The sequence below is a fragment of the Hyla sarda genome, chromosome 1 (assembly GCF_029499605.1).
Source record: "Hyla sarda isolate aHylSar1 chromosome 1, aHylSar1.hap1, whole genome shotgun sequence".
NCBI classification, from domain to species: domain Eukaryota; kingdom Metazoa; phylum Chordata; class Amphibia; order Anura; family Hylidae; genus Hyla; species Hyla sarda.
Window position 1 is genome coordinate 477630513 of NC_079189.1, and position 26611 is coordinate 477657123.

Genomic DNA, 26611 nt, shown 5'->3' on the forward strand with positions numbered 1-26611 from the left:
TTCACAATATTATAGCCCACACTGATCACTGCCATGCATCAACATGGCATTGATCAGTGTTATCGCCACTCGACTGCTCCTGCCTGGATCTCAGGCACAGAGCAGTCGTTCGGCGATTGGACACGTAGGAGACAGGAGGGATCCTCCTTGTGTCCTGTAAGCTGTTCGGGATACCGCAATTTCACCGTGGTTGTCCTGAACAGTCCAACTGAGCTGCGGGGATGGATTCGGTTTCGCCGCGTCTGAAGGGTTAAACCAGGCACTGCCGCGATCGGTGAAGTCCGGTATTAGCCGCGGGTCCCGACCGTTGGTGGCCGCCGGCACCGACCCGATATGACGCAGGTCAGGGAGCCAGCACAGCAGGACGTAAATATATGTCCTGGGTCGTTAAGGAATTAAAGGGGTACACTGATGGAAAACTCTTTATCAACTGGTGCCAGAAAGATATGCAGATTTGTAAATTACTTCTATATAAAAATCTTAAGTACTTATCAGCTGCTGTATGCTCCACAGGAAGTTATGCAGTTCTTTTCAGTTTGACCACAGTTCTTTTTACTGCCACCTTTGTCCATGTCAGGAACTGTCCAGAGCAGGAGCAAATCCCCATAGCAAACCTCTCCTGCTCTGGACAGTTCCTGACTTACAAGTCTGTAATAACTTTCTGGCACCAGTTGATTTGAAAAAAAAAAAAAAAAAGTTTTCAACCGGAGTACCCCTTTAATGACATCACTTTTTCACTTATTAATGAGAAAATGCAGGAGTGAGGTAAATGGCTATTAGCTCTTTCTGGTTGGTGGGCATTAGCTACATTGTATTCTCTATGTAGGTTGTGCTGGAATCTTCAGCCATCATAGCTTCTCTAAGCTTTACCACTTTGAATGCCCTAAGACCCCCCCCCCCCCCCACAGGTGGACGTGAGAGCTTCCCCTGGTCGACATCTTAGTCCCTTGAGCAGATGGCCTTCAACAATGGCTGCTATTTCTACAGGAATCTATAATCTCTACATTTCATTCATAGACATGGAGAAACTTCATCTGAACTCCATCAGATTGATGTAGCGGTCAGAGCACTGCCACAGTAACGCTTAGGCATTTAGACAATGACTCCATTTCAGCATGGATTCTTGCCCATACGTATCGGCCCATCATGCACAGGTCAGATCACCAGGTAAGTACTCAGATGACAAATTTGGCACTTGGATATTCATAGGAGTCAAGTAGGGGATATCACAATCTCTGTGAATAAAGGACTTTTATCCGCTGTCACCAGAACCAGCTAAAAAACAATTTAGCAAATTCTTTAACCCCTTAAGGACTATGGATGTAAGTGTAAATCCTGGTGCCCTGGTAATTAACACATCTGAATGTATATTTATACACTTGCTTCATAGATTGTAAATGAAAAATTCTATCAGCAACTGTGCACTTAGTCAGTTATGAAGAATGAAGAATGATGTACCCTCTCACTCTGTCATTACCCCCTTAAGTGCCATGATTAAAGGGGTACTCCACCCCTAGACATCTTATCCCCTATCCAAAGGATAGGGTATAAGATGTCAGATCGCCGGGGTCCCGCTGCTGGGGACCCCGGGGATCACTGCTGCAGCACCCGGCTATCATTACAGCACAGAGCGAGATCGCTCTGCACGTAATGACGGGCAATACAGGGGCCGGAGCATCGTTACGTCATGGCTCCGCCCCTCATGACATCACTGCCCGCCCCCGTCAATACAAGTCTATGGGAAGGGGGCATGGTGGTCGTCACGCCCCCTGCCATAGACTTGCATTGAGGGGACGGGCCGTGATGTCATGAGGGGCGGAGCCATGACGTCACGCTGCTCCGGCCCCTGTATCGCACATCATTACGCACAGAGCGAACTCGCTCTGTGCTGTAATGATGGCGGGGTGCCGCAGCGGCGATCCCCGGGGTCCCCAGCAGCGGGACCGCGGCAATCTAACATCTTATCCCCTATCCTTTGGTTAGGTCATAAGATGCCAGGGGCGGAGTACCTCTTTAATAAGTATAACAGCACTCAAACATCACAATTATTGTCCCCCTAACCGATCAGCACCCTGCAACATGTATGTGGGGGCTGATCCGTTTACAGGCCCGCCGAATATCCTCTCACCTGCTCTATGCTGGGTCCGGCTCAGACTTGCTAATAAAGTCTCAATCAGTAGATCGCCGATAACACTGAGTAATGCTTTCCAAGCTCCCCTGCCTCCTCTATACGCAGCACTACGCCCATCTGCTGAATATTCTCATATCTTCACTCTCCTATCCTAGTGACAAGAGCCTGTGGGCATTTGAGCACTCTGCACTTGTGGCAGATATATGTATATATGTCCCAGCCGCTGAGACTGGGATTGGGCTGTCCTGGCAGCATTAACCCCATAGATGCAGGGGGGGCCTCCCCCTGTTCCCCAACGGCAACCCCGCAATCACATTGTGGGGTCTGTTGGTTGCCATGGCAGCAGAAGACCAGCCAATGGCCTCCTGTCTGCCTAGTATGGCAGCTTGTGAGGTCCAGCCATAAGGTGGATTGCACAGGCTGAATGTCAGTGTAGTACTGACTGTTATACTGTGCTGCTGAATAGGATTACGAGTAAAAAGTTAAAAATATTATTATTTTTTTCCATAAATGACTAATACAATGTGAGGGGTACCGAGGTCAATAGTTACCCCCCTAGGACTATGATAATGCTGCCCATAGAGAAAAGTATTAAACATACTATATAGACAAATTCCACCAATGAGGCATAGATTGTATAAAATATAGCTTTTACTCAATTCATTAAAATGCAGAGTATACAGAACACATGAAAAAATAATACATAAAAAGATGGCCCACCCAAGTGGTAAACAATGTGAAATAAAAAAAAAGGTATTAAAAATGCTCCCACATGTGGCCTATAGGTGAAGAGGATACAGGTGCGTACCTATCCCGTAATACCCCCCTACCTAATACAACTATCCCTTACTACCCATAATTGTGGAAAAGGGAGGGGGTAGACTATAACGGCTTCTCTGCTCTGTGCCAGCTATTTAACGGTTTCAATGCTGCTTTTCGTTTTGAAAGTGATGTCATAACAGTACTACACCACATCACTGGAGTTCAAGATCGCAGGGAGCCAATCCTTCTGAAGGCTCCGGTGCCTGCCATGACAGATCTGCTTTTACTAGTAAATTGCATATAATGCAATTCTATGCATTCCCCAGGGGAGCTTAAAGTGTAAAATAAATAGTAAAAAAAAAGTGATTAAAAATTCAGATCGATATCAACTTGATCCAATAAAAAAAAAAAAAAACTACTGATTATGGCAATAAAAATTGAGCCATGCAGCTCTAGACATAAAAAGTAAAACGTTATAGGAGTCAGAATATGGTGACAAATTTATTTAGTATTAAGTTTTTAATTTTTTTTTAGGTAGTAAACAACAATGAAAACCTATACAAATTGAGTATCATTGAAATTATACTATATTGTCAAATACAGATAACATGCCAATTTTACAACACAGTAAGTAGAAAAATACCCCCCCCCCCCTCACACACACACGGCGTACGACCCGACAAAACATGTCGGGTTTGCAATAGTAAATGAGGGCCAATAAAGCAGCCAGTCAACCACCTACCCAAGTCATCACAGGACACAAAAAAATCCCACAGGTTGGAAGGGGCCTAGACGGCCTTTTATAGGGTGTAGGGTTCTAATTAACGTAAATTTAGTTCACAGGGGCAGAATGACCCCATTATTGTGCTGCTGGTTAGGATGGAAGGGAAAAGGGTTTCCCCAAACATTTATGCAAAAGGTCTTGGTTTGCTGAACCTTTACGATTTTTGGCACTATGCTTGGTGATGTGAGGGCTTGTTCACATATGTCCGGCGACAGTCTTCTTTCCCTCCATTGCTTGCTAAAAATAGTTGGGAAACTGATGCTAGAACTTATCCCATTCATTTGAATGGGACAGTTCACAATCATCCATCATCTCGACATGCCAGTCACCGGCAGAGGAATGCATCTTGCTGCTTTCCCGTCTGGCATTCAGAAAAAATGGACACGAGATGAATCGGTTGAGTTGTTTTAGGCTGGGTTCACTCCGGACTAAGGCCGGCAGGCAGCTGTTCGGCAGTAGAAGCTCATGTCATGAAGCTCCCAGTGCACCTTTTGTGCAGATTTTAACACCAGATAAACTTCAGAAGTTATTAAGCAAGTAGAGTGGTGGTGGCTTTTATGCACTTCATCAACCCGGCTCTGTAACTTTCCGTGGTTTCTGGGGTTCCTAAACGCTTCCTCGTTTCGATAATGGTGGATGATCTCGGAGGGAAGAAATTTCCCAAACTTACTTGTTGCAGCCGTGGCATCCTATTACAGTACCATGCTGGAATTCAGTGCGTTGTTTAGAACAATTCATTCTTCCACTCTTTCAATTATGTTTAATGACAGACTGTGTTGGTAATCTTATAAACCTGTGGCAATGGGTCTGAACAAAACATCCGAATGTAATAACTAAATGGGGCCCAATACTTTTGTCTATATAGCGTATAGTGTAAGTCTGATGGGACATACAGTGTGAAAGGGGCCAAACAGTTAAGTCTGGGACAAGTAATGATCAGACACATTTTTACGTTACAGCAATAAATACATTTTATTTTTTAAACTGATACATATCATCTTTCTCTCATATCACAATATACAGAAGAGAAGATACTTGAGCATATTATGCATTTACTATGTACATTATGAATACACAGACATTAGTTATGTGTACAGTATATAAACATGCATTTATACCATCTATACTTGGCAGGGAAAAGATCAATTATATTTTAGAATATCTCATAACTTGATCCAATTACTCTCCAAATTTAAGGAAAATGCTTTAGAGATTGTTTTATGTTATTTAATGTTTGAAACCTGTTAGGGGTACTCCAGTTTTGTTGTGGATTAGGGATAAGTGTGTGATCCTGGGGGGCCCGAAATCTCGTGTCCCCCTCCCCCCAGCGCTCCTGCCCTCACTTTCAGAAGCACACTCATGGTGAACCGGAGTGACAGCCCACTCAGCCAATTACCAACTCAGAATCCCATCCGATTGGCTGCGTGGGCCATCACTCCTGTTCACCAAAAGCGCATCTCAGAGGTGGGGGGCGGAGGTGGTCAACCCTTTAAAAGGGGTACTCCGCTGCTCAGCGTTTGGAACAAACTGTTTCGAACGCTAGAGCCGGGAGCTCGTGACGTCATAGCTATGCCCCCTCATGACGTCACACCCCGCTCCCTCATTGCAAGTCTATGGGAGGGGGCGTGACAGCAGTCACGCCGTTCCCAAAGACTTGCATTGAGGGGGCGTGATGTGACATCATGAGGGGGCATAGCTATGACGTCACGAGCTCCCGGCTCCAGTGTTCGGAACAGTTTGTTCCAAACGCTGAGCAGCGGAGTACTCCTTTAAAGTTTTTTGCTGCAGGCTTTGCTAAGCTGAATAAAATGTAGTTTTCCCTTTTAAAGAGCCATAGACTGACAGTGACAAAATAATCAGTGGAATACTTCGTAATTTAACAGTACTGGAGTATTTTCTGAAGACTGAGAAATTGAGCAGGGGGGCATATCAGGAGATTACGTCAATTTGAGTCTTATGCATAGAAATTAAATGGGTATTTTGGTATCAGAAAATAGTTTCTAGATAAAACTGTCACCCTAGGACATATAACTTACTAATATAGAGTTATCACAAACTGTACTGGCTTCAGAATGTTTTTTTATTTTATTTACCACAACACGAAGTTGTGTAGTTCTTTGTCAGTGTGGCCTCAGCACCTCCCTTCCGAGATGACGCATTAGTCTCTGCACTCTAAGCCCTTGTGCTGAACAATGCCACAGGCAGAGAAGCAGATAGGGAATGAATGCAGCATCCTTTGCAGACTTGCTGTGTGGAGACATTCTGCTGTACAGAGCAATATTCTGCAGAAGCTCTGGGCAGGAAACTGGCAGGAGTGCTGTGGGATAGGGGTGAGCAGGCTTTAATGAACAGCTGAGGGGAAGCAGTGCATTCTGGGAATTGTGGTACTGAGCAACTTCTCAACTGGTAAGTACAGTAATTATATGACACAGGAGAACCACAGGCACACAAAACAAATGGATATTGGTGGTTTTAGAACTGGGGTAAATAGGTAAGCAATGCTATAATGCTTCTGCAACATTTTTATTTTATTTTTACCCGATATTGGGTAAGGTGTCCTTTGGTAGTCTGTAAAGGTTTATTTCAGACTAACAATATCTCTAATCCAAGTAAATATAAAGCAAGTTTTTAATATCTCAATATATATTTCTATACAAGAAATGAGCCATTGAAGTTTTTCTCATTAGTGCAAAAAAAGTATGTGTTTTAAAGATTCAGGGATAATTCTACCAGACATAGGTCCACAAAGAGGAAACGAAGGTGTACTCCGAGGAAGTTGTATGTAATATGGGTGTGTTACCATGTACTGATACCTGTATTTATATATGTTTGTCACATTGCTAGCACAACACACTTTATAAAACAAATAAATAAGACCCCATCGCATACATAATAAATGATTTCCAAGGAGTGGTTCTACATCTCTTTCATATCTAGTGGATGCTGAAAGTAAGAGTTTTTGCAACAATTAAAAGACCACTTGATTAAGACCTCGTGCACTCCAATGTCTCTGGTGTCCTACTACGGGCCCCGCAGTGATCCTCTTTGTGAGCCGGAGCGTGACTGTCGGGTCCAGCATGTCACACTGCTGCTCAGCAAATCACTGGCTGAGACGGGACATCGCTGTGGCCAGTACTACCCTGAGCGGCAGCGTCACACACTGGACCCAGGTGCACCAGGGCCTGATCAAGAAGAATAATGGGGGGGACCAAGCAGGACCCCAGAGGCATTGTTGGAGCATAGGAGGGGAGTTAAATGGGCACTGTCAGATACAAAAACTGTTGATATGTTGTAAAGCATGTATGACCAATAGTTTTTGCAATTGCTTTTATTAGAAGATTTTCAGTATTTCATACTGAAAAAGCCAGTCAAACAACTGCCCCCCTGCCTGCTTGGACACATACTAGTCCTGCTGTGTCCATGCATCATCACCTATGTCATGGACACACTTCCTTGATTGACAGCTGTGAGTGCAGGGCTCAGAGCTGGAGGAAAAAGCTTCCCACTGTCAGCTTGTGTCCCCCTACTGTCAGTGAGGACAAGGAGTCGTAGTTTTGCTAATGCTAGTGGAGATGTGGGCAGACAGCATACTGAGGGAGGGGGCGGAGACCTGCACAGTGAGGCCACACCCCCTCCCTTTGAGAGGAATTCAGACTAGTGAGCTAAATTATAAGTGTAATAAAAATAAATAAAGGTGCTAGAAACACACAAATTAGATGTACATGATCAGGATTAGGTACTGAGTGATACAAAATATTTTTGTTGGATTTAACGGGTACGCTTTAAAGGTTGTTTGTTATATACCAGAAAGCAGGCATACTTTTGAACCCCCCCGCTGCTGGATAACCCATTAAAGTCAGTCATTCATATGTCTGCATATGTAGGTATTACACCCAATGCAAAAACAGTGGTATTATTGGATATTTATATAGTATACAGCTGTTAAGTACTTTAAACTACATTCAGAAAGTAAAAAACAAAAAATGTATGTGCAACTACACGCAGCTTCTATACATAAATGGAAATACCACATGATGGTGATCCTTGATTTATTACTGCTATAATGTGCAGGATAAATCTTCTCACTATCAGTATGTATAGAATACTCAGGTCAAATCAACAGCTGCTCATTTCTTGATACAACTTCATGGTCCCAAGCGTTCTGGCTGTGAAGGACATTCAGCAGCGAGGAATGATTCAAACTGTCCACAGGTAGGTCCTAGAAAGTGGTCATTCATATGTCTGAGCCTAGCTCCGCACATTGCTTGTCTGAGATGTGGCTGGCCAGAGATTCGATAATGTTGATGAGCAATGGCTGGCTCAATAAACGTAGGTTCGGCAACTTGGCAACCTTCATGTGGGAAAGGAAAGGAGGAAGAATGAGGAGCAGTGTGGTGTCATCCTCTATCTAATAAAAAAACAGACTGACCTGAAATGTGCACTGTCAGATTCAAAAATGTTTTATATGTTGTACATATTGGCAAAACATTAACCTTTCTAATATACTTTATACATTTGTATTTCCTTTTTATAGAAATCATGGCTTATAAATTAATGGCTTCGTCCAAGCTGAAGCACAGGCATGGACAAAGTCCAGTAAGTGAGGGTGAGCTAGCACTCCTCTGTGCTCTCTCCAGTCTGATAGGACTCCTCTGTGCTCTGTCCTGTATGATAGGACTCATCTGTGCTCTCTCCTGTATGATAGGACTCCTCTGTGCGCTCTCCTTTCTGATAGCACTCCTCTGTGCTCTCCCCTGTCTGATAGCACTCCTCTGTGCTCTCCGCTGTCTGATAGCACTCCTCTGTGCTCTCTCCTGTCTGAAAAGACTCCACTGTGCCCTCTCCTGTCCGATAGGGCTCCTCTGTGCTCTCTCCTGTCCGATAGCACTCCTCTGTGCTCTCCCCTGTCCGATAGCACTCCTCTGTGCTCACTGCCTGTCTGATAGCGCTCCTCTGTGCTCTCTCCTGTCTGATAGCGCTCCTCTGTGCTCTCTCCTGTCCGATAGCACTCCTCTGTGCTCTCCCCTGTCCGATAGCGCTCCTCTGTGCTCTCTCCTGTCTGATAGCGCTACTCTGTGCCCTCGCCTGTCTTATAGCGCTCCTTTGTGCTCTCTCCTGTCTGATAGCGCTCCTCTGTGCTCTCTCCTGTCTGATAGCACTCCTCTGGTATATCTCCTGTCTGATAGTACTCCTCTGTGCTCTCTCCTGTCTGATAGGACTCCTCTGGTATATCTCCTGTCTGATAGTACTCCTCTGTGCTCTCTACTGTATGATAGGACTCCTCTGTGCTCTCTCCTGTATGATAGGACTCCTCTGTACTCTCTCCTGTCTGATAGGACTCATCTGTGTTCTCTCCTGTCTGATAGGACTCCTCTGTGCTCTCTCCTGTCTGATAGCGCTCCTCTGTGCTCTCTCCTGTCTGATAGCGCTCCTCTGTGCTCTCCCCTGTCTGATAGCGCTCCTCTGTGCTCTCTCCTGTCTGATAGGACTTCTCTGTGCTCTCTCCTGTCTGATAGCACTCCTCTGGGCTTTCTCCTGTATGATAGGACTCCTCTGTGCTTTCCCCTGTCTGATAGCACTCCTGTGTGTTCTCTCCTGTCTGATAGGACTGCTCTGTGTTCTCTCCTGTATGATAGGACTCCTCTGTACTCTCTCCTGTCTGATAGGACTCATCTGTGCTCTCTCCTGTCTGATAGGACTCCTCTGTGCTCTCTCCTGTCTGATAGGACTCCTCTGTGCTCCCTCCTGTCTTATAGTACTCCTCTGTGCTCTCTCCTGTCTGATAGTGCTCCTCTGTGCTCTGGCTTGTCTGATAGCACTCTGTGCTCTCCCGTCTGATAGCACTCCTCTGTGCTCTCTCCTGTCTGATAGGACTCCTCTGTGTTCTCTCCTGTCTGATAGCTTATCTGACACTTATCTGATCAGGGGATACATTTTACTAAACTGGATAACTCCTTTAAAGAGGACCTGTGGTCACTGAAAAAATGAGTGACTTTAACCTTTGTATATCTTGGGGAGGGGGCTGATCACATACCTTTTTATAGCATGTATACCCCTCCCCATTGTCCTCTTTAAGAGCTATGTCTAAATAAAGTATTTCTTAAAGGGGTAATAATTAGCAAGAATGTATGACCACTTGTCAGCAGCTCAGTACTGTGGATGTTGGGTTGGTAGGAAATGTACTATACATGGTAGTAATTGAACATAGCTGCTTTACTTCATAAAATGAATTGGTAGGGTTAACACCACTATTCAACACCCTCTGGTTTTATCATATTATGGTACAGTGTATAAGCATATGAAAGTAGTAGTTATGCACAGAGACAGGACAGACAATAATAGTTTTATTTCTGCACATGCATAAAAGGGTTATGTTAATAGAAATCCACAACAGACAAAAGATGCATACAAAACATAAGTGCTCCAAGTAGAGGTAGCAAACAGACTGATACTTCATCACAATGAGACTTTAACAGATGGTGTAATGAATCAACGTGTAGAAAAAGAGAGATGTAGCACAAGTGGTGACAGCTCCTCCAGTGAAAGAGCAAGCGCTAGACCAGTGTTTCCCAACCAGGGGTCTGCAGCTGTTGCAAAACTACAACTCCTAGCATGCCCAGATAGCTTTTGGCTGTCCGGGCATGCTGGGAGTTGTAGTTTTGCAACAGCTGGAGGCACACTGGTTGGGAAACACTGCACTAGACTGATTCACAAGGATGATGTGGAAGAAGGTGCTGGTGAGCCGATACGCACTTCATTACTCTTGTAATGGGAAAATACTCAAAAGCCAATGAAGTCTTACACAGACGGCATAATGCAAGCCAACACTTGGGGCGAAATCAGATGAGACCAATCCAGTCATTCTTTAAGCCCACCAATCCTTTACTTCCACACACACACGAATATAACAGTCAGATTTAGTAGCGTTAGTGCAGAGAACCAGCATTTTTTTAAGGCACATTAGAAAAGATTGCTCCAAAACTGAAGATGAAAGGACAACATGTTCCCAGAGCCCCAGAAAAGATGCCACCAACCTTGGTGAACTGATGGACAATGATGTGAAGACAATGTTTCTTCATATCCAGGGCTTGTGTCTTGTCTGCTGCTTCTAAGATCTGAAAACATATTTCACGTTAAACCAGGATTTGTCTTTTTCTTTTATAGTACATGGTTTGATTCACATATTTAGAATCGCATCAGAATCCTATAGATGCAGTATGGGGGAGATTTATCCAAACCTGTCTAGAAGAAAAGTTGCCCAGTTGCCCATAGCAACCAATCAGATCGCTTCTTTCATTTTTCAGAGGCCTTGTTAAAAATTAAAGAAGCGAGCTGATTGGTTGCCATGGACAACTCGACAACTTTTCCTTTGGACAGGTTTCGATAAATCTCCCCCAATATTTCTATACTGGTCCCTATTCTGGTCTATCATAACAGGCTCCATGTAATATTCTCTTGTTAAAGCCAAGAATGCGAACAGTGGCCACACGCAAAAGCCTCCCGTACTTTCCACTGTATAGATAAAGCTATCGGTGATGAAGAAAAATCCACAGATTCCTTTACCTGGAGCACATTCTCAACAGTCACGTTCATCTCCAGATTTTGCCGGCAATAGGCCTGCAGCCGGTTACTGAAGAATCCGTAATAATATGGAGCAGAGAACAAATAACTGGTAGTTTTGTTAAGGAATAAAGAGACTCATTTGTAGACTTTATTAGGAAAGAGCAGGTACAGACAGTGGGGGGAGATTCTCAAAAACTACTGTAATTTATGTTCCAGCGATATTATTCACACCATATTTTTTTCTCCTCGCATTTTCAAAGGTCTCTTGTGCCACTTTTGCTTTTTTCGTGCCACTTTTGTTTTGTTTTTCACGCCAAATTTTTTTTTGCAGCCATATTGGATTTTTGGGAGCCAAAATTGCTACATTTTACATCCCAGAAAATTCTGGCGTAAACAAGCCCAGACAAGCGATAACTGTATAAATAGAACTTTTCTGAGCTTAAAATGTGAGTGCAGGTGCAGTGACCAAGAAAAAAATAAAAATTAAAAAATAAATAAATATATATATATATATATATATATATATAATTTTTTTTAAATAATTACTTAAATAAGACCTTTTCCCCAAAAAACTAAGAAAAAAACAAACCAAAAACAATAAAACTGCAACCATCTCTGTGATTTCTACACTAACAAAAAGCTGGTGAGAATTTTTTTTTTTATGTAAACAGGACTCTCACCCCTATAAAAATATCATGTAAAGCAGACAATATACATGGACACGCCCACTTTGGCAAAACTGACGTGAACAGTGTAAACCGCGGCACAAAGCTCTTTGAAAATGTGGTCGATACTGTGGTCGAAATTGATATTTTTGGGGCGCAAAATTCTATGAGAATCTCCCCCAGTGTATTCATTGCTGTCCTCAAAATACAGACGCCAATTACTGTATACAGACACAGCTGGGAGGCGGCCACAGATGCTGCGACACATTACAGCCGTGTTTCCCAAACAAGGTGCCTCCAGATGTTGCAAAACTACAACCCCCAGCATGCCTGGACAGCCTTTGGCTGTCCAGGCATGCTGGGAGTTGTAGTTCTGCAACACCTGGAGGCACCCTGGTTGGGAATCACTGCATTACAGGGTAAGGACTTCTCTTCCGCTACTGAGGGGACGATCACTGCACCCCTTTTTGGAAATCAGAGTTAGTGCAGAGAACCAGCAGTTTTCTAAAGCAGAGTAGAAAAGATTAAGCAAATAAAATATGATATAAAAGTTCTCATTTGGAGATAATTTAATGTTGCTGGATGAAAAGGATACAGAGAGTCTTCAGGTGGCATATTGACTTCTCCATAATAGATGTATCGAAGTAGTGATTCAAAGGCTTGTTTGCTTGGCACCATCTCGCCAATAGAAATATTCACTTGTCCATCCTCGGGCATGAAAGAGCGGAACATGGCCTCAAAATAACTGCAAAGAAACCCACGACAAGGATCCGATTTACATGTACTGCTCTTGGTAAACTAAGTCATCTTACTGTTAAGCTGGCCGTTTACATTAGTGTTAGCCAAACCTGTGGTTTAGTCAGGACTGGATGACTATGAGATGTGTATGGGGGCCTCCCGACTATTCCCCAGTGGCAGATGCCAATGCAGAGAATCATCAGGCATGTTGGATCCACAGATACGGTCATAAGTGTCTGGCAGCGTCATTCTTCACTCTCACTAAACAATCTGTTTAGCTTAAAGGGGTACTCCGGTGGAAGCAATTTCTTTTTAAATCAACTGGTGCCAGAAAGTTAAACAGATTAATAAATGACTTCTATTTAAAAATCTTAATCCTTCCAGTATGTATCAGCTGCTGAATTCTTTTCTTTTTGAGTTTCTTTTACTGTCTGACCACAGTGCTCTCTGCTGACACCTCTGCCCATGTCAGGAAATGTCCGGAGCCATATAGCAAACCTCTCTTGCTCTGGACAGTTCCTGACATGGACAGAGGTGTCAGCAGAGAGCACTTGTGGTCAGACAGAAAGGAAATTCAAAAATAAAAGAACTTCCTCTGTAGTATATAGCTCCTGAGAAGTACTGGAAGGATTAAAGATTTTTAAATAGAAGTAATTTACAAATCTGTTTAACTTTCTGGCACCAGTTGAAATATAAAAAAAAAAAAAATTGTTTTCTACTGGAGTACCCCTTTAATAGTGCTCTAATAAATAATCTGCTATAACAGTGTTTCCCAACCAGGGTGCCTCCAGCTGTTGCAAAACCACAACTCTGAGCTTGCCCGGAAAAAGCCTTTGGCTGTCCGGGCATGCTCGGAGTTGAACTTTTGCAACAGCTGGAGGCACCCTGGTGGGGAAACACTGTGCTATAACCGTTTCAACAGATGAATAAAGGCTGGCTCCTCTCACATCAAGACTCAGACCATTAACATGCATGTACAGCATAGTAAAACATGTATGGCATTTTATCTGCACAGAAGAGACTGTTAAACATGCATTTTTTTTATCCTAGTATATTAAAGGGGTATTCCAGGAAAAAAACTTTTTTTTTTATTCATCAACTGGCTCCAGAAAGTTAAACAGATTTGTAAATTACTTCTATTAAAAAAATCTTTATCCTTCCAATAATTATCAGCTGCTGAAGTTGAGTTGTTCTTTTCTGTCTGGCAACAGTGCTCTCTGCTGACATCTCTGCTTGTCTCGGGAACTGCACAGAGTAGAATAAGTTTGCTATGGGGATTTGCTTCTACTCTGGACAGTTCCCGAGACAGGTGTCATCAGAGAGCACTTAGACAGAAATGAACAACCTTAACTTCAGAAGCTCTGAAGTACTGAAAGGATGAAGATTTTTTAATAGAAGTAATTTACAAATCTGTTTAACTTTCTGGAGCCAGTTGATATATAGAAAAAAAAAGTTTTTTCCTGGATAACCCCTTTAATGCCAGCCACATATGTCAGATGGCTGTTGAGTGAACAATGGCTTGGAAAACAGGTATCAGCTCCTGTAAACATTCCGGTCACCTTAGGTGAACATGCATATTGTAATAGGGAGGAGCGCCCTGTGGCCATATTTCCAGGGAAGCAAAAAATACTGAAGGATAAGAATCCGATGTGTTAGATCCCTATTTTCACATATAACCGTAGCATTTGGCAGTTTCTACAGTAAGTGGATCAACTTCCAGTTAAAGGCTGTCCGGGCATGCTGGGAGTTGTAGTTTTGCAACATCTCGAGGCACCCTGGTTGGGAAACATTGCACTAGGACATTGCTGATCGTTCCATGGATACCACAGCAAGCCTAGGTTCCCACTGTGTTAATGTAGTCCATCCTAGGTATACGTTGGTATCCCGTTAAGGGTACGTTCCCGCGTACAGGATCCTGCGCAGGATTTGTAACTGCAGATTAGAAGCTGTGCTCACTCATTTAGTTTACACTGAAATCTGCAGCAGAATATCCTACGCATCCAATCTGCGTATGTGTGAACGCACCCTAAAAAGGAATTCTGTCGTATACTGTGAAGTATACGGACAGGCCCATTCAGCTAGTGGCGTGACTCCATTCAGACCACTTCCTACACATGTATTTTATTTAGCAGGTCGCCCGTGCTGTTCAATCTCGCTACATAAACATATACATGCAGGACGTGGACTAAAAGTAGTCCATTTGCCTGCTGCAGTACGCCACAGTATATGTGGGCTTTTTTTTGTGTCGTAATGTTGCGGTATGCCGAGGACAGACCGCATCAGCACAGCTGAACTTTAAGGGCATGTTCGCACGTACTGTATACGTGGCAGATTTTATGCTGTTTATTTAAACAGCATAAATCTGCAGCATATACAGTATACATTCTCTAAGGTTACAAAAAAGCGGAAATCAGCAGCATAAAATCTGCAGTGTAAACATATCCATAACCCCTTAAGGACAGGCTAATTTTCACTGTAGGACCAGAGCGTTTTTTGCACATCTGACCACTGTCACTTTAAGAATGAATATCTCTAAAATACTTTTACCGAATATTCTGATTCTGAGATTGTTTTATCGTGACATATTCTACTTTATTTTGGTGGTAAATTTTCAGCGTTACTTGCGTCCTTTTTTTGGTGAAAAATCCCCAAATTTTTTAAATTTAGCATTTTTCTAACTTTGAAGCTCTGCTTGTAAGGAAAATGGATATTCACAATACATTTTATTTTTATTCACAAATACAATATGTCCACTTTATGTTGGCATCATAAAATGGACATATTTTTACTTTTTGAAAAAATTAGAGGGCTTCAAAGTAGAGCAGCAATTTTCTAAAAATTCATGAAAATTGCAAAATCTGAAGGGACAGATGTTACAGAACTACAACTCCCAGCATGCCTGGGCAGTCTAGGCATGCTGAGAGTTGTAGTTTGGCAACATCTGGAGGGCTACAGTTTGGGCACCACTGTAACAGTGGTCCCCAAACTGTGACCCTCCAGATGTTGCAAAACTACAACTCCCAGCATGCCCAGACAGCCTTTGGCTGTCTCTGCATGCTGGGAGTTGCAGTTTGGCCTTCCTAGTGGTTGCCACAGTATAGATCACTTTACTTTCACTTTCATTCCCCTCCCCCACCCCACGTTGCTTCCCTACCTGAGCCAGGATCCAGCAGTCTGCAGCGACGATCAGCTGTTCCCAGGCATCTTCTCCTGCAGGTACTGGCCTCCCTCTTCTCCCCATGTTCCCTGCGACATCCAGGGGTGGGCAGAACGGGGGGTTGCCATGGCAACCCACTGTCCTGCTCTGCCATTAGTCAGAATCAGTTCTGACCAATGGCAGGGGATAGGAGGAGATCACATCACTGCGACTTCACTCCTACCCTGCAAGATGATCTGGGCTGTCACTGAAAGGTCAGATCATCACTATTTTCCAGAGACCAGAGACCCGATCAGCCCGGAATAGTAGAAAATCGCATGTCTGAATTGACATGCGATTTTCTGCGATCGCCGACATGGGGGGTCTCAGGACCCCCCTCGGCGTTTGCCTCGGACGCCTGCTGAATGATTTCAGCAGGCGTCCGGTTTCGCAAGCCGCGCGGCCGGATGCGAAATTCCCACGGACGTACTCATACGTGCCTGGTCCTTAAGCGGTTAAAGGGATACTACCGTGGAAACCTTTTTTTTTTTTTTTTTTTTTTTTAAATCAACTGGTGCCAGAAAGTTAAACAGATTTATAAATTACTTCTATTAAAAAATCTTAATCCTTCCAGTACTTATTAGCTGCTGAATACTACAGAGAAAATGGTTTTCTTATTGGAACACAGAGCTCTCTGCTGATATCATGAGCACAGTGCTCTCTGCTGACATCTCTGTCCATTTTAGGAGCTGTCCAGAGCAGCATATGTTTGTTATGGGAATTTTCTCCTACTCTGGACAGTTCCTAAAATGGACAGAGATGTCAGCAGAGAGAACTGTGGTCATGATGTCAGCAGAGAGCTCTGTGTTCCAAAAAGAAAAGAATTTCCTCTGTAGTATTCAGCAGCTAATAAGTACTGCATGGGTTAAGATTTTTAAATAGAAGTAATTTACAAATCTGGCACCAGTTGATTTAACAAAAAAAAAAAAAAAAAGTTTTCCACAGAAGTACCCCTTTAAGCTGACACTACATATCCTTTTTTACTTTCTCATTCCTTTTCAACTTTTTTTTTTTTTACTTCTGGCTTTGGCTCAAAAACCGAATTAAAAATTGCCACTAATTGTTGTGTGGGAAAACTTCTTTAAAAAGATTACAGGAATCCCGACTCCCTCACACAGGTTGGAACGTACATGTGTTGTCAATAGGGAGAAGAGTATTAGCTGCAGCCAGACAACTCTAATAGTGGCTTATCTTCAAGAAAAAGAAATCAGGATCAGTTAGCTAGAACACATTTCACACATTTCACTTGTAGCTGCTAGAGGGCACATTCATTCTCCTAAACTACCAGATACGGTTCTGTTTTTGATAGCAAAAATAATGCAGCATGCTCACCTGGAGCGAGCAGCCAGGATGGCTTTGTGTGCAGGTCTAGGGTGTCCATCCAGCAATAAGGTAATGTCACAGAAATCTCTTCCTGCGCCCTCCAGATAAGCCTTCATATCCTGGACCAGAGAGGTGCCTAAAGGACAAACACAATACCTGCTGTATAAGTACTTGCATATATATGTATATATAAATATAGCGCTGGCTCACAACTTGCTATTTCTTCCAAAAACAATACCATGCCTGTCCTCAGGTTGTGTGCGCTATTACAACTTTCTTCTATTCACTTCAATGGAACAGAGCTGCAAACCCACACCCAACCTGCAGACAAATGTGGGGAAAGGAGCTCTGGATAACCCCTTTAAAATCTAGCAACAATTTATTCAGCCTTCACAATGGCTTCAGCTTTTAGGCAACACACATCATATAGTAGTATGACTATTATTCCCTTTATTTGGAATCTGTCCTTTCTCTACAACCTTCATTTACTACTATTTCCCCCGCACTATTCACTCACTACCCATACTTACTACCTGCAGTCTTTCTGACATTCAGGAAAACTGCAGGGAAATAAAAATAACCGATTTAAAACGATTTCCCAACGCTACATTATATTCCAAACAGGCTGACATCACCGCGTGTAATAGGGCCTATAAGCAGCGTTTGCTTGTTGGTCAGCTGGGATGTCATGACCGACCTTTTACTGGCAACAAGACCGTAATCTGGGCAAACATTTGCACCCATATTAAGCCTGGCCTAACCATGGGTCTCCTGACTTGAACAAACAGCTTGTTATGGTGCATGCGCACCATGTTCTCACTCTATGGGTGCCGGATCCGGCTGGGGGAGGGGAAAACCGTGCGCTTCCGTACACCAGCCGGACAGACGCCTTAATCCATTGATTTTAATGAGCCTATAGTATACTACGTTTTGAGGTCCGGTCGGAAAACCGGATACAGGTTAAAAATGAGCCGACCGGAGTAAAACGATGACTCCGGTCGGCTCATTAAAGTCAATGGATTAGGGCGTCGGTCCGGATGGTGTACGGGAGCACACGGTTTTCCCCTCCCCCAGCCAGATCAGGCACCCGTAGAGTGAAAATGTGGAGTGCATGCACCCTTAGCAAGACCAACTTGGATTTTTGTCTATAGGTCCTTTGACTCTGAGATGAGCCAATGATGGTTTAAAGGGGTTGTGTGGTTTTATATACCCTATTAGAGACTTCTAGTTAACAGGACTATTCCTTGGCCAGGGTGGAGAGTGCATCTTGAAAAGAACTTTCTCTGTAGTATATAGCAGCTAATACAAGGTGCATCTCTCTCTGTTTTCTGTTCTGTGGTGCATTGCCTAAACCACCCATTGATTTAAAGTGGACCTGTTGGCAGGTTATTAGGGTATAAAGAACCTCTGTGCGCTGTCATCTCCTCTTTCCCCCTAATTGACAGTGAAGTGACTAACTGGTGAGGGGGGCTGAACTGTGCTGTAGCAGCAATTTGAATATATATTTAAACTCTCTCTTAGCACTGGAAGGGTCAATTAACAATGAGATATTTAAAGGGGTACTCCGGTGGAAAATATTTTTTTTTAATCAACTGGTGCCAGAAAGTTAAACAGATTTGTAAATGACTTCTATTTAAAAATATTATTAGCTGCTTTCTTCTACAGGGAAAGTTATTTTATTTTTTTTCTGTCCACGGTACTCTCTGCTGACACCTATGTCCGTTTCAGGAACTGTCCAGAGCAGGATAGGTTTGCTATGAGGTCCTGCTTTGGACAGTTCCTGAAATGGACAGAGGTGTCAGCAGAGAGTACCGTGGACAGAAAAAAAAAAAAAAAATCCAGAAAGAAAAGAACTTTCACTGTAGTATATAGCAGCTATACCCCTTTAAGGGTAAAAGCCTTACACATCCATGTCCATGCTCTATACCCTGAAAACCTGCTGACAGGTCCGCTTTAAATGGGCACTATGTAATGCTTCTTTCCTCCTATGGTGGTGCTGCAGGCAAATTGAACACTAAGGCTATATTCACACGAGAGAATTTCCGCACCAATTCCGCATCTGCATTCATTTGGGTGGTTTATGGCTTGTGCACTGAATCAATGCAAAATCTGCATGCTGAAATTCTCAAGTGTGAATGGGAGTGTGGAATCCCATTGGTCTATTGGGCTCTAATTTGATGCAGAATCCATATACAGAATCCGTGCGGAATTCCACGTGCGCAGATTACTGTACGTGTGAATAGACCCTAAAAAAATTAGTATGTTTAAAATTGTTATCTTCTGACCCCTATAACTTTTTTATTGTTCCACGTACAGGGCGGTATGATGGCTAATTTTTTGCGTCGTGATCTGAAGTTTTTATTGGTACCATGTTTGTTTCGATGGGGCTTTTTGATTGCTTTTTATAAAAAAATTTAGGGTATACAAAGTGACCAAAAATACACAATTTTGGACTTTGGAATTCTTTTTGTGTACGTCATTGACCGTGCGGTTTAATTAACATTATATTACGCACATGGCGAAATCACATATGTTTATTTTTATTACTTTTATATATGTTTTATATGTAATTTGGGAAAAGGGGGGGCGATTTAAACTTTTAATATGGAAGGGGTTAATGTTTTTTTTTTTTTTTTAACACTATTAGTCCACCAGGGAGTGGGGAGTGTTCAAAGGTCCCTTTAGACACCACTGTCAGCTTTGACAGCGGCGATCTAAAAGGGTTAATAGCTGGCCGTGGCGATCGCCGCACGTCGGCTATTAACGGCAGCCCCCAGCTACAGGAATCCGCTGGGGGCCGTCCGGTATGGCCCGGGCTCTAGTCGGGAGTTACACTGTTAACGGCACAAGGACGTGTATGTGTCCTTGGTCGTCCCCTCCTATAGACTTGCATTAAGGGGTGGGCCGTGCTCCGTCACGATGCTCTGGCCCCTCTATCACCCGTCATTACGCACGGAGCGAGTTTGCTCTCTGCAGTAATGACAGCGGGGTGCTGCAGCAAGAGATCCCGGGGGTCCCCAGCAGCGGAGGACTATCCTTTGGATAGGGGATAAAATGTCTAGTGGCGGAGTACCCCTTTAAGGCTATATTCACACGGCAGAATTCCGCACAGATTCTGCATCAAATTAAAGCTCAATAGACTTCAATGGGATTCCACACTCCTATTCACACTTCAGAATTTCCGCATGCAGATTTTGCATGAAATCCGTACAAGCCAGAGACCACCCAAATTAATGCAGATGCGGAATCTGTGCAGATGTGCGGAAATTCTGTCATGTGAATATAGCCTTACTGTCAGGTTACCCCATTGATTAAAGCTGTTAGTTATGGTTTCAAGATAAGGACAATTTGTGATAAATTTACTGCCAAGGGACCCACCAACAAGCAGACATTGCTCAACAGAGAGAAACCCTTTAAATATATCAGGATGTCAGACATCTGAAATAGGACCAGAAACAGGCTTTGCATGTTCAGGTAAAGGTAAGTTTTAAGGTTAGGGGGTTGAACTTTTGACTACTCTCTAAAAGAATGTCTTCCTGGTTTAGAGTTACTCCTTTTATCCAAGGATTCGTGTGTTAGGCCTCCTTTACACACTACTTTTCGGGTAAAAAAGAAATTAAAAATGCTGTGTTTTATTTTGTGTGTCATGCATTTTTCAGTTGTGGGTTTTGTGAAGCTGCATGTGAACTCGCACCACATTTTCAATGTGTTTTACACACTTTTGCTTGCTAGGCGTGCATTAAAGGGGTTGTCCACCATAAGGTGATTTTAGTACATACCTGCCAGGCTTTCTTTTTGTGAACTGGATATTTCCTGTTGGATTTAATTCTCAAACTACACATCCCATAGTTCCATGCTTGTAAGTTTGAGGTCACTTTCCTCCCTCCCAACACATCAGCCACCCCACTTATTGCAGCCCAAATGAGCTGCATCGATTCAAAAGACCAGTGTTTTCTAACCAGGCTGCCTACAGCTGTTGTAAAATGATTTATCTTCCACCCAGCGGTTGCTCCACCCATTGAAGCAGGACTGGCTCCCTTTGCACAACTGACTAGTGATGTCAGGTCGAGACGCACTGCAACCTGGGAAATCCCGAGACATGAGTCATTTTGTATGCTGTCAAAAATAAATATTGGGGCGAAAATCACATAAGAATTGCGAGACCACTGTCACACACACAGGTACAGACACTATATTATGAACTACACTAACTTTAAGATTTATTACAGGCAGAGAGGGAAGCTATGCACTGCCTCTGGCCAGACCACATTACCAGACTTTGGTCTCATGCCAGTCCAGCAGTAGACCAAAGCCTGTGCTTTTAAGGATATGGAATGAGGTCTAGCAAAAGAAGGCCTAGTGGCCATATGTATGAGGCCATTAAAAAAAATAATAATAAAAAAAAAAAAAAAAATTATATATATATATATATATACACACACCGTATTTATCGGCGTATAACACGCACTTTTTAGGCTAAAATTTTTAGCCTAAAGTCTATGTGCGTGTTATACCGCCCCAGGAAAGGCAGGGGAGAGAGGCCGTCGCTGCCCGCTTCTCTCCCCCTGCCTTTCCTGGGGTCTAGAGCCCTGCTGCCGGCCCTTCTGACCCCCTGGCTATCGGCGCCGCTGCCCGTTCTGTCCCCGACTATCGGTACCGGCGCCGACAGCCAGGGGGAGAGAAGGGGCAGCGGCACCCATTGCCGGCGCCGCTGCCCCGTTGCCTCCCCCCATCCCCGGTGGCATAATTACCTGGGTCGGGTCCACGCTGCTGCAGGCCTCCGGCGTGCGTCCCCTTCCTCGTTGCTATGCGCGGCGCATGACGTCAGTGCGCCGCGCCGTGCATAGCAACGACACAGGGGGCGCACGCCGGAGGCCTGCTGCAGCGCGGACCCGACCCAGGTAATTATGCCACCGGGGATGGGGGGGAGGCAATGGGTGCCGCTGCCCCTTCTTTCCCCCTGGCTGTCGGCGCCGCTTCTCTCCCCCTGGCTATCGGCGCCGGCAATGGGGCGCCGGCACCGATAGTCAGGGGGACAGAACGGGCAGCGGCGCCGATAGCCAGGGGGAGAGAAGGGCCGGCAGCAGGGCTCTAGACCCCTGGAAAGGCAGGGGGAGAGAAGCGGGCAGCGACGGCCTCTCTCCCCCTGCCTTTCCTGGGGATGTATCGGGGTATACACGCGCACACACGCACCCTCATTTTACCATGGATATTTGGGTAAAAAACTTTTTTTTACCCAAATATCCTTGGTAAAATGAGGGTGCGTGTTATAGGCCGGTGCGTGGTATACCCTGATAAATACGGTATGTATATATATATATATATATATATATATATATATAATTTTTTTTATTTATTTTTTTACAGGGAGTAAATTAAAATTATTATTTATTTAACCTGAGGAATCAAATGTGAAAAAAAAACACACTTAATGACATTGCCCATTTAAGAAATTCAAGTTTTTTTCACCAGTTATGTGATTTCAGATTTTCAGATTATTGAAGAATGTGAAAAGATGGCACAAAAAAGGCAAGACAACAAAAAACAATGGAAGTCTATGGGAAAATGTTACATGCAGCCTTAACATACAGAGGAAAATGGCACACACAAACTAAAAAGAGAAATAGTAAATAATTAAAAAGCATTGTAAGTAAAATGTTTTATATTTCCCTACTGACTTACAGCTATTATCTTGCAACAGAATTTCTGAAAAAAACAAAGAAATTTAAGAAAATGCCACAAAAAAATGCTGTGTCTTCCTGGAAGACTTTATATGTGAAACCTTTATGTGTGTGTCTCACTGTAATGGCTGCTGTGATACAGTCATAATCATTTATTATCACATATACCCAACAAGGACTGCCCCCACAACTATGTATTGCTAGTGAATCAGACCTATGGCATCCCTGGCAAGAACAATGTGAGGGAGCATCCTTGAAGGTCCATGCACCTGATACATTATGGAGCGTGGCATAGCGTGATGCCTGGACAAGGTGCACATCCAGAGGTCCTCACTCTGCCTGGCATACCCTGGTATGCAGCGATAGGCCACTTTTTACAATATATATGTATGGTGATTATAAATTTCACATGTTATATATCAGATGTACATTGCTAAATGTACTCTAGTTTTATTTATATGATGCACATTATATGACAGTAGTGCGCGTATATCATAACGTATTTGACTTACAGACAACCAGTGTGGTGGATCTATTTTTTGCTATGTATACACATTTTACACAATAATCTACAAAAGCCAGTGACAAACCTATATCCACAGGCTGATCGGAGTGGATCCGGAGAGGAGGCTGCTGCTTCCGTCGCACAATCTCCACGATCAATGAGGACGACAAATGCTCAAACTCTTTCATCATGATCACCTGGTTAAAGTGGGATTCCTTCACAACAAAGTTCAGGCAGTGCTCCTGGGGAAGAGGGTGTTAAGTCAATAGTACACCAATTATACATCAAGTGAGCAGTTCATATTTATGAATAATGACATTTACAGTAACTGGATGGGTCTGGGGCAATAACGGACTAAATCTTTTGAAGCAATGCCTGTGACATCTGGAGCTTCCCATACCCTGGAAAGTAACAGCCTTGAGCTGGCCAGGCCCTGTATTACCTTTAGCTGGTCCAGCTGCAGCTTGTTTGCATTTTCACACACTACAAGGACATTCTGAAGGTCAACAGATGCTTCAATGTACTGAACGCAGAGCTGCTCAAGTCGTGACAGCTTAAAGTGCAAAGCTAGTTTATACACATCCATAATGAGGAGGACATCCTGGACATGACCTGTGGGGGAAGAATCACTTTTAATAACAATCGATAAGCACGGACACCATGAGATCATCAATTATTGCTAGACTGATTTATCCATTGAGGGGAATAAGTAAAAAATAGCATGATACGTGTTCTGATTTACTCTATAAGAGTTAAAAGAGATTACAAATGTTATACAGTATGTACTGACCATGTAATCTACATTTCCTGGCCCTTAAAGGGGTACTCCACTGGACTGCAATCAGAAGCAAATGTTCTGAACGCTGTTTTCGCATTGCATGGGGTCGGCTATGCCCCTCGTGACATCACAACCATGCCCCCTCAATGCATGTCTATGTGAGGGGGCGTGACGAAGTCACGCCCCCTCCCATAGACTGGCATTGAGGGGGCATGGCCGTAATGTCACGAGGGGCGTGGCTGACCCTGCAGCGCGAAAACAGCGTTTGGCTTCCGATCGCTGGTCTGTGGAGTACCCCTTTAAGGTTACTATCCTTCCTTACAGGAAACATATTTAATAAGTCCTCATACAGTCACTGGTGCAATAAATTAAAACACTTGCATCATAACAAGGCTGCCAGGGCATGCTTGGAATTGTAGGTTTGCAACAGCTGGAGGAACACGGTTTGGAAAACACTGACCTACACCCAAGCATGTTGTGCTACACGGCAACAATCTACAATCTGTGGCTCTGCAGCTGGTGCAGAACTATAACTCCCAGCATGCTCTGAAAGCCAAAGGCAGTAAGGACATGCTGGGTGTTGTGCTTCTACACTTCACAACTGTACAGCTACATAGTCACAGATTGTATATGACTGCTCTGTAGCACAACTTGCATTGGAGTTGTCATTTTGGGCCAAGTACATCCATCATTTTTTCGGTTTCAGACCCAAATTTTTTTTTCGGTGCTCCACTTGTCACAGTCATACTTTATAAGGACAATAAAGACCCCCCCCCCCTTGCTCTTATTTCTGGATTGAAAATACTCGGGCACATGTACCTCTCCGTGGGTATTTTATTTTGTCTGTGTATAAAAACTGCATGAGCAGTTCAAATGGCCGAGCTTCTGCATCTCGGATAACCACATCCAGCATGGGGAGAGACCGGTTTGTTTTCTGGGGACAACTTGCATTCTCTTGCGGCACACTCTGACCATCATCTTCTGAATCCTGCTTTACCTTCTGATGCACAAAACATTTTATCTTAATGTGCTGAGCATATAAAGGAATAACACACAGTAACTGAACATATAAAAGACTAAAATAATAATAACTGATACATACATCCTGCTTTACAACTACGGCAGTGAAATACTTCTATAGAGAATAATGTAGCTATCCTATGGAACAAATTTATCAATGAAACAGAAACAGTCGGAGTGGTTGAGAAGTTAAACGCTAATATATATAATATACATGATATAAAGTGCCACAGTTAAAGAATACAATTTGCCTCACAAAAACAAGAACAGCAAAACCAACAGAAATGTTGTCAGAATGCTGTAATGGAAAAAGTAAAATGTTTTCTGCATTCTAAATGGGCCAAATATGATATTGCCACATGGTTGTACTTACTTGCCAATGCCTCTCTCTTGCTTGAGTGATTTTCTTCCGCAGATATTTACATCGAGCAGTGATAATAGAAATGTGTCCTCGGACTTTCTCCTCTTTCTAGAAATGAATACATTTTTAGGAGAGAACATTGTGTTATTCACTGTAAAACACTCTAAAATGGACACTGTCATTAAAACTAATTTTTGCTATTGCACTCCTTATGGTAAATAAAAAATCTTTCTAATATACTTTGTTTAAAAAAAAATAAAAAAAAGTTTTCTATGTTTTTTTTTTGTGTTTAAAAAAGCTGGCACTAAGTGTCTCCCTACTTGTCCAGAGCACATTTCCCCCTATCTTTTGCACAGATTTTGGACTCCTGCTGGCCTGGCAAAAGTCCAAAAGCAAGAAATGCAGTCTGGAGCGTTAAGGGGTGTGTGTGCAGCCTTAGCCAATCATAGCTCATCTAACACTAGAACTGCTCTGGGCTGTGCGTAGCAGAGTGAGGGAGGAAGTTCTCCCCTGTATGGCTTTCAGATGATGTCACGCCTGCTGGGGAACGACCCTTCCCAGTCTGTGAATCTGACAGAAAATACAGAGCACTATCAAGGTAGAAAACTAACAAATAATAAAAATAAAGATCATGAGAGGTACTCTTAAAAATGGTTTGCTAACAACAATAAAAGTGATAAAATAATTCAGTTCTTGACCTTTTTCTCTACTTAAGGGCCCAAGCACACTACAGATTTTCTAAGTTAAGAAATTAGTCTTGTAAATTTTAATGCAGAGCTGTCACTGGGATTCCGCTGCACGCACTATGCACTATACTACAGAATTTCAGCGGCGGAGCTTTCCGATGCTAAATTTCACCCACCAAAAGAATGCACATGGAATGCATTGTCGACTATGGGTCCTAGTGCTGACTAATTTAGTGGGCCCATTGGCCATGATTAAGCGCATGTGAGTGAGAAACGGCCCATCGGCCATTGTTTGTATCCGAGACCTGAGGAATAAATTACCAAGTAACTGCAATCCAGTGTCTCCTCTATTTTTTCCTCAATGTGGATCTAATTTAGTGGGTGCCGGCACTCTCAGAATCTCCATCCGAAGACTTAC

General features: G+C 43.3%; 1 protein-coding gene across 5 annotated transcripts in view; it reads right to left on the bottom strand.

Moving 5' to 3' along the window:
• LZTR1 (leucine zipper like post translational regulator 1) overlaps positions 1–26611 on the bottom strand; it is a 99772-nt gene that overhangs the window by 41029 nt on the left and 32132 nt on the right. Inside the window, exons 12-21 of one of the 5 annotated variants that reach the window (XM_056537278.1) lie at positions 25520–25615; positions 24946–25126; positions 23791–23960; positions 23434–23590; positions 22845–22868; positions 17172–17298; positions 12501–12650; positions 11241–11346; positions 10712–10792; positions 5404–8085 (exon numbers count right to left, since the gene is read on the bottom strand). In XM_056537278.1, the coding sequence (XP_056393253.1) occupies positions 7912–8085; positions 10712–10792; positions 11241–11346; positions 12501–12650; positions 17172–17298; positions 22845–22868; positions 23434–23590; positions 23791–23960; positions 24946–25126; positions 25520–25615 (1266 nt within the window). In that variant the 3' untranslated portion in view covers positions 5404–7911. Of the gene's footprint in view, positions 1–5403; positions 8086–10711; positions 10793–11240; positions 11347–12500; positions 12651–17171; positions 17299–22844; positions 22869–23433; positions 23591–23790; positions 23961–24945; positions 25127–25519; positions 25616–26611 lie in introns of those variants that run through there. The other 4 variants (XM_056537280.1, XR_008847414.1, XM_056537279.1 and 1 more) reach the window with 4 other exon arrangements.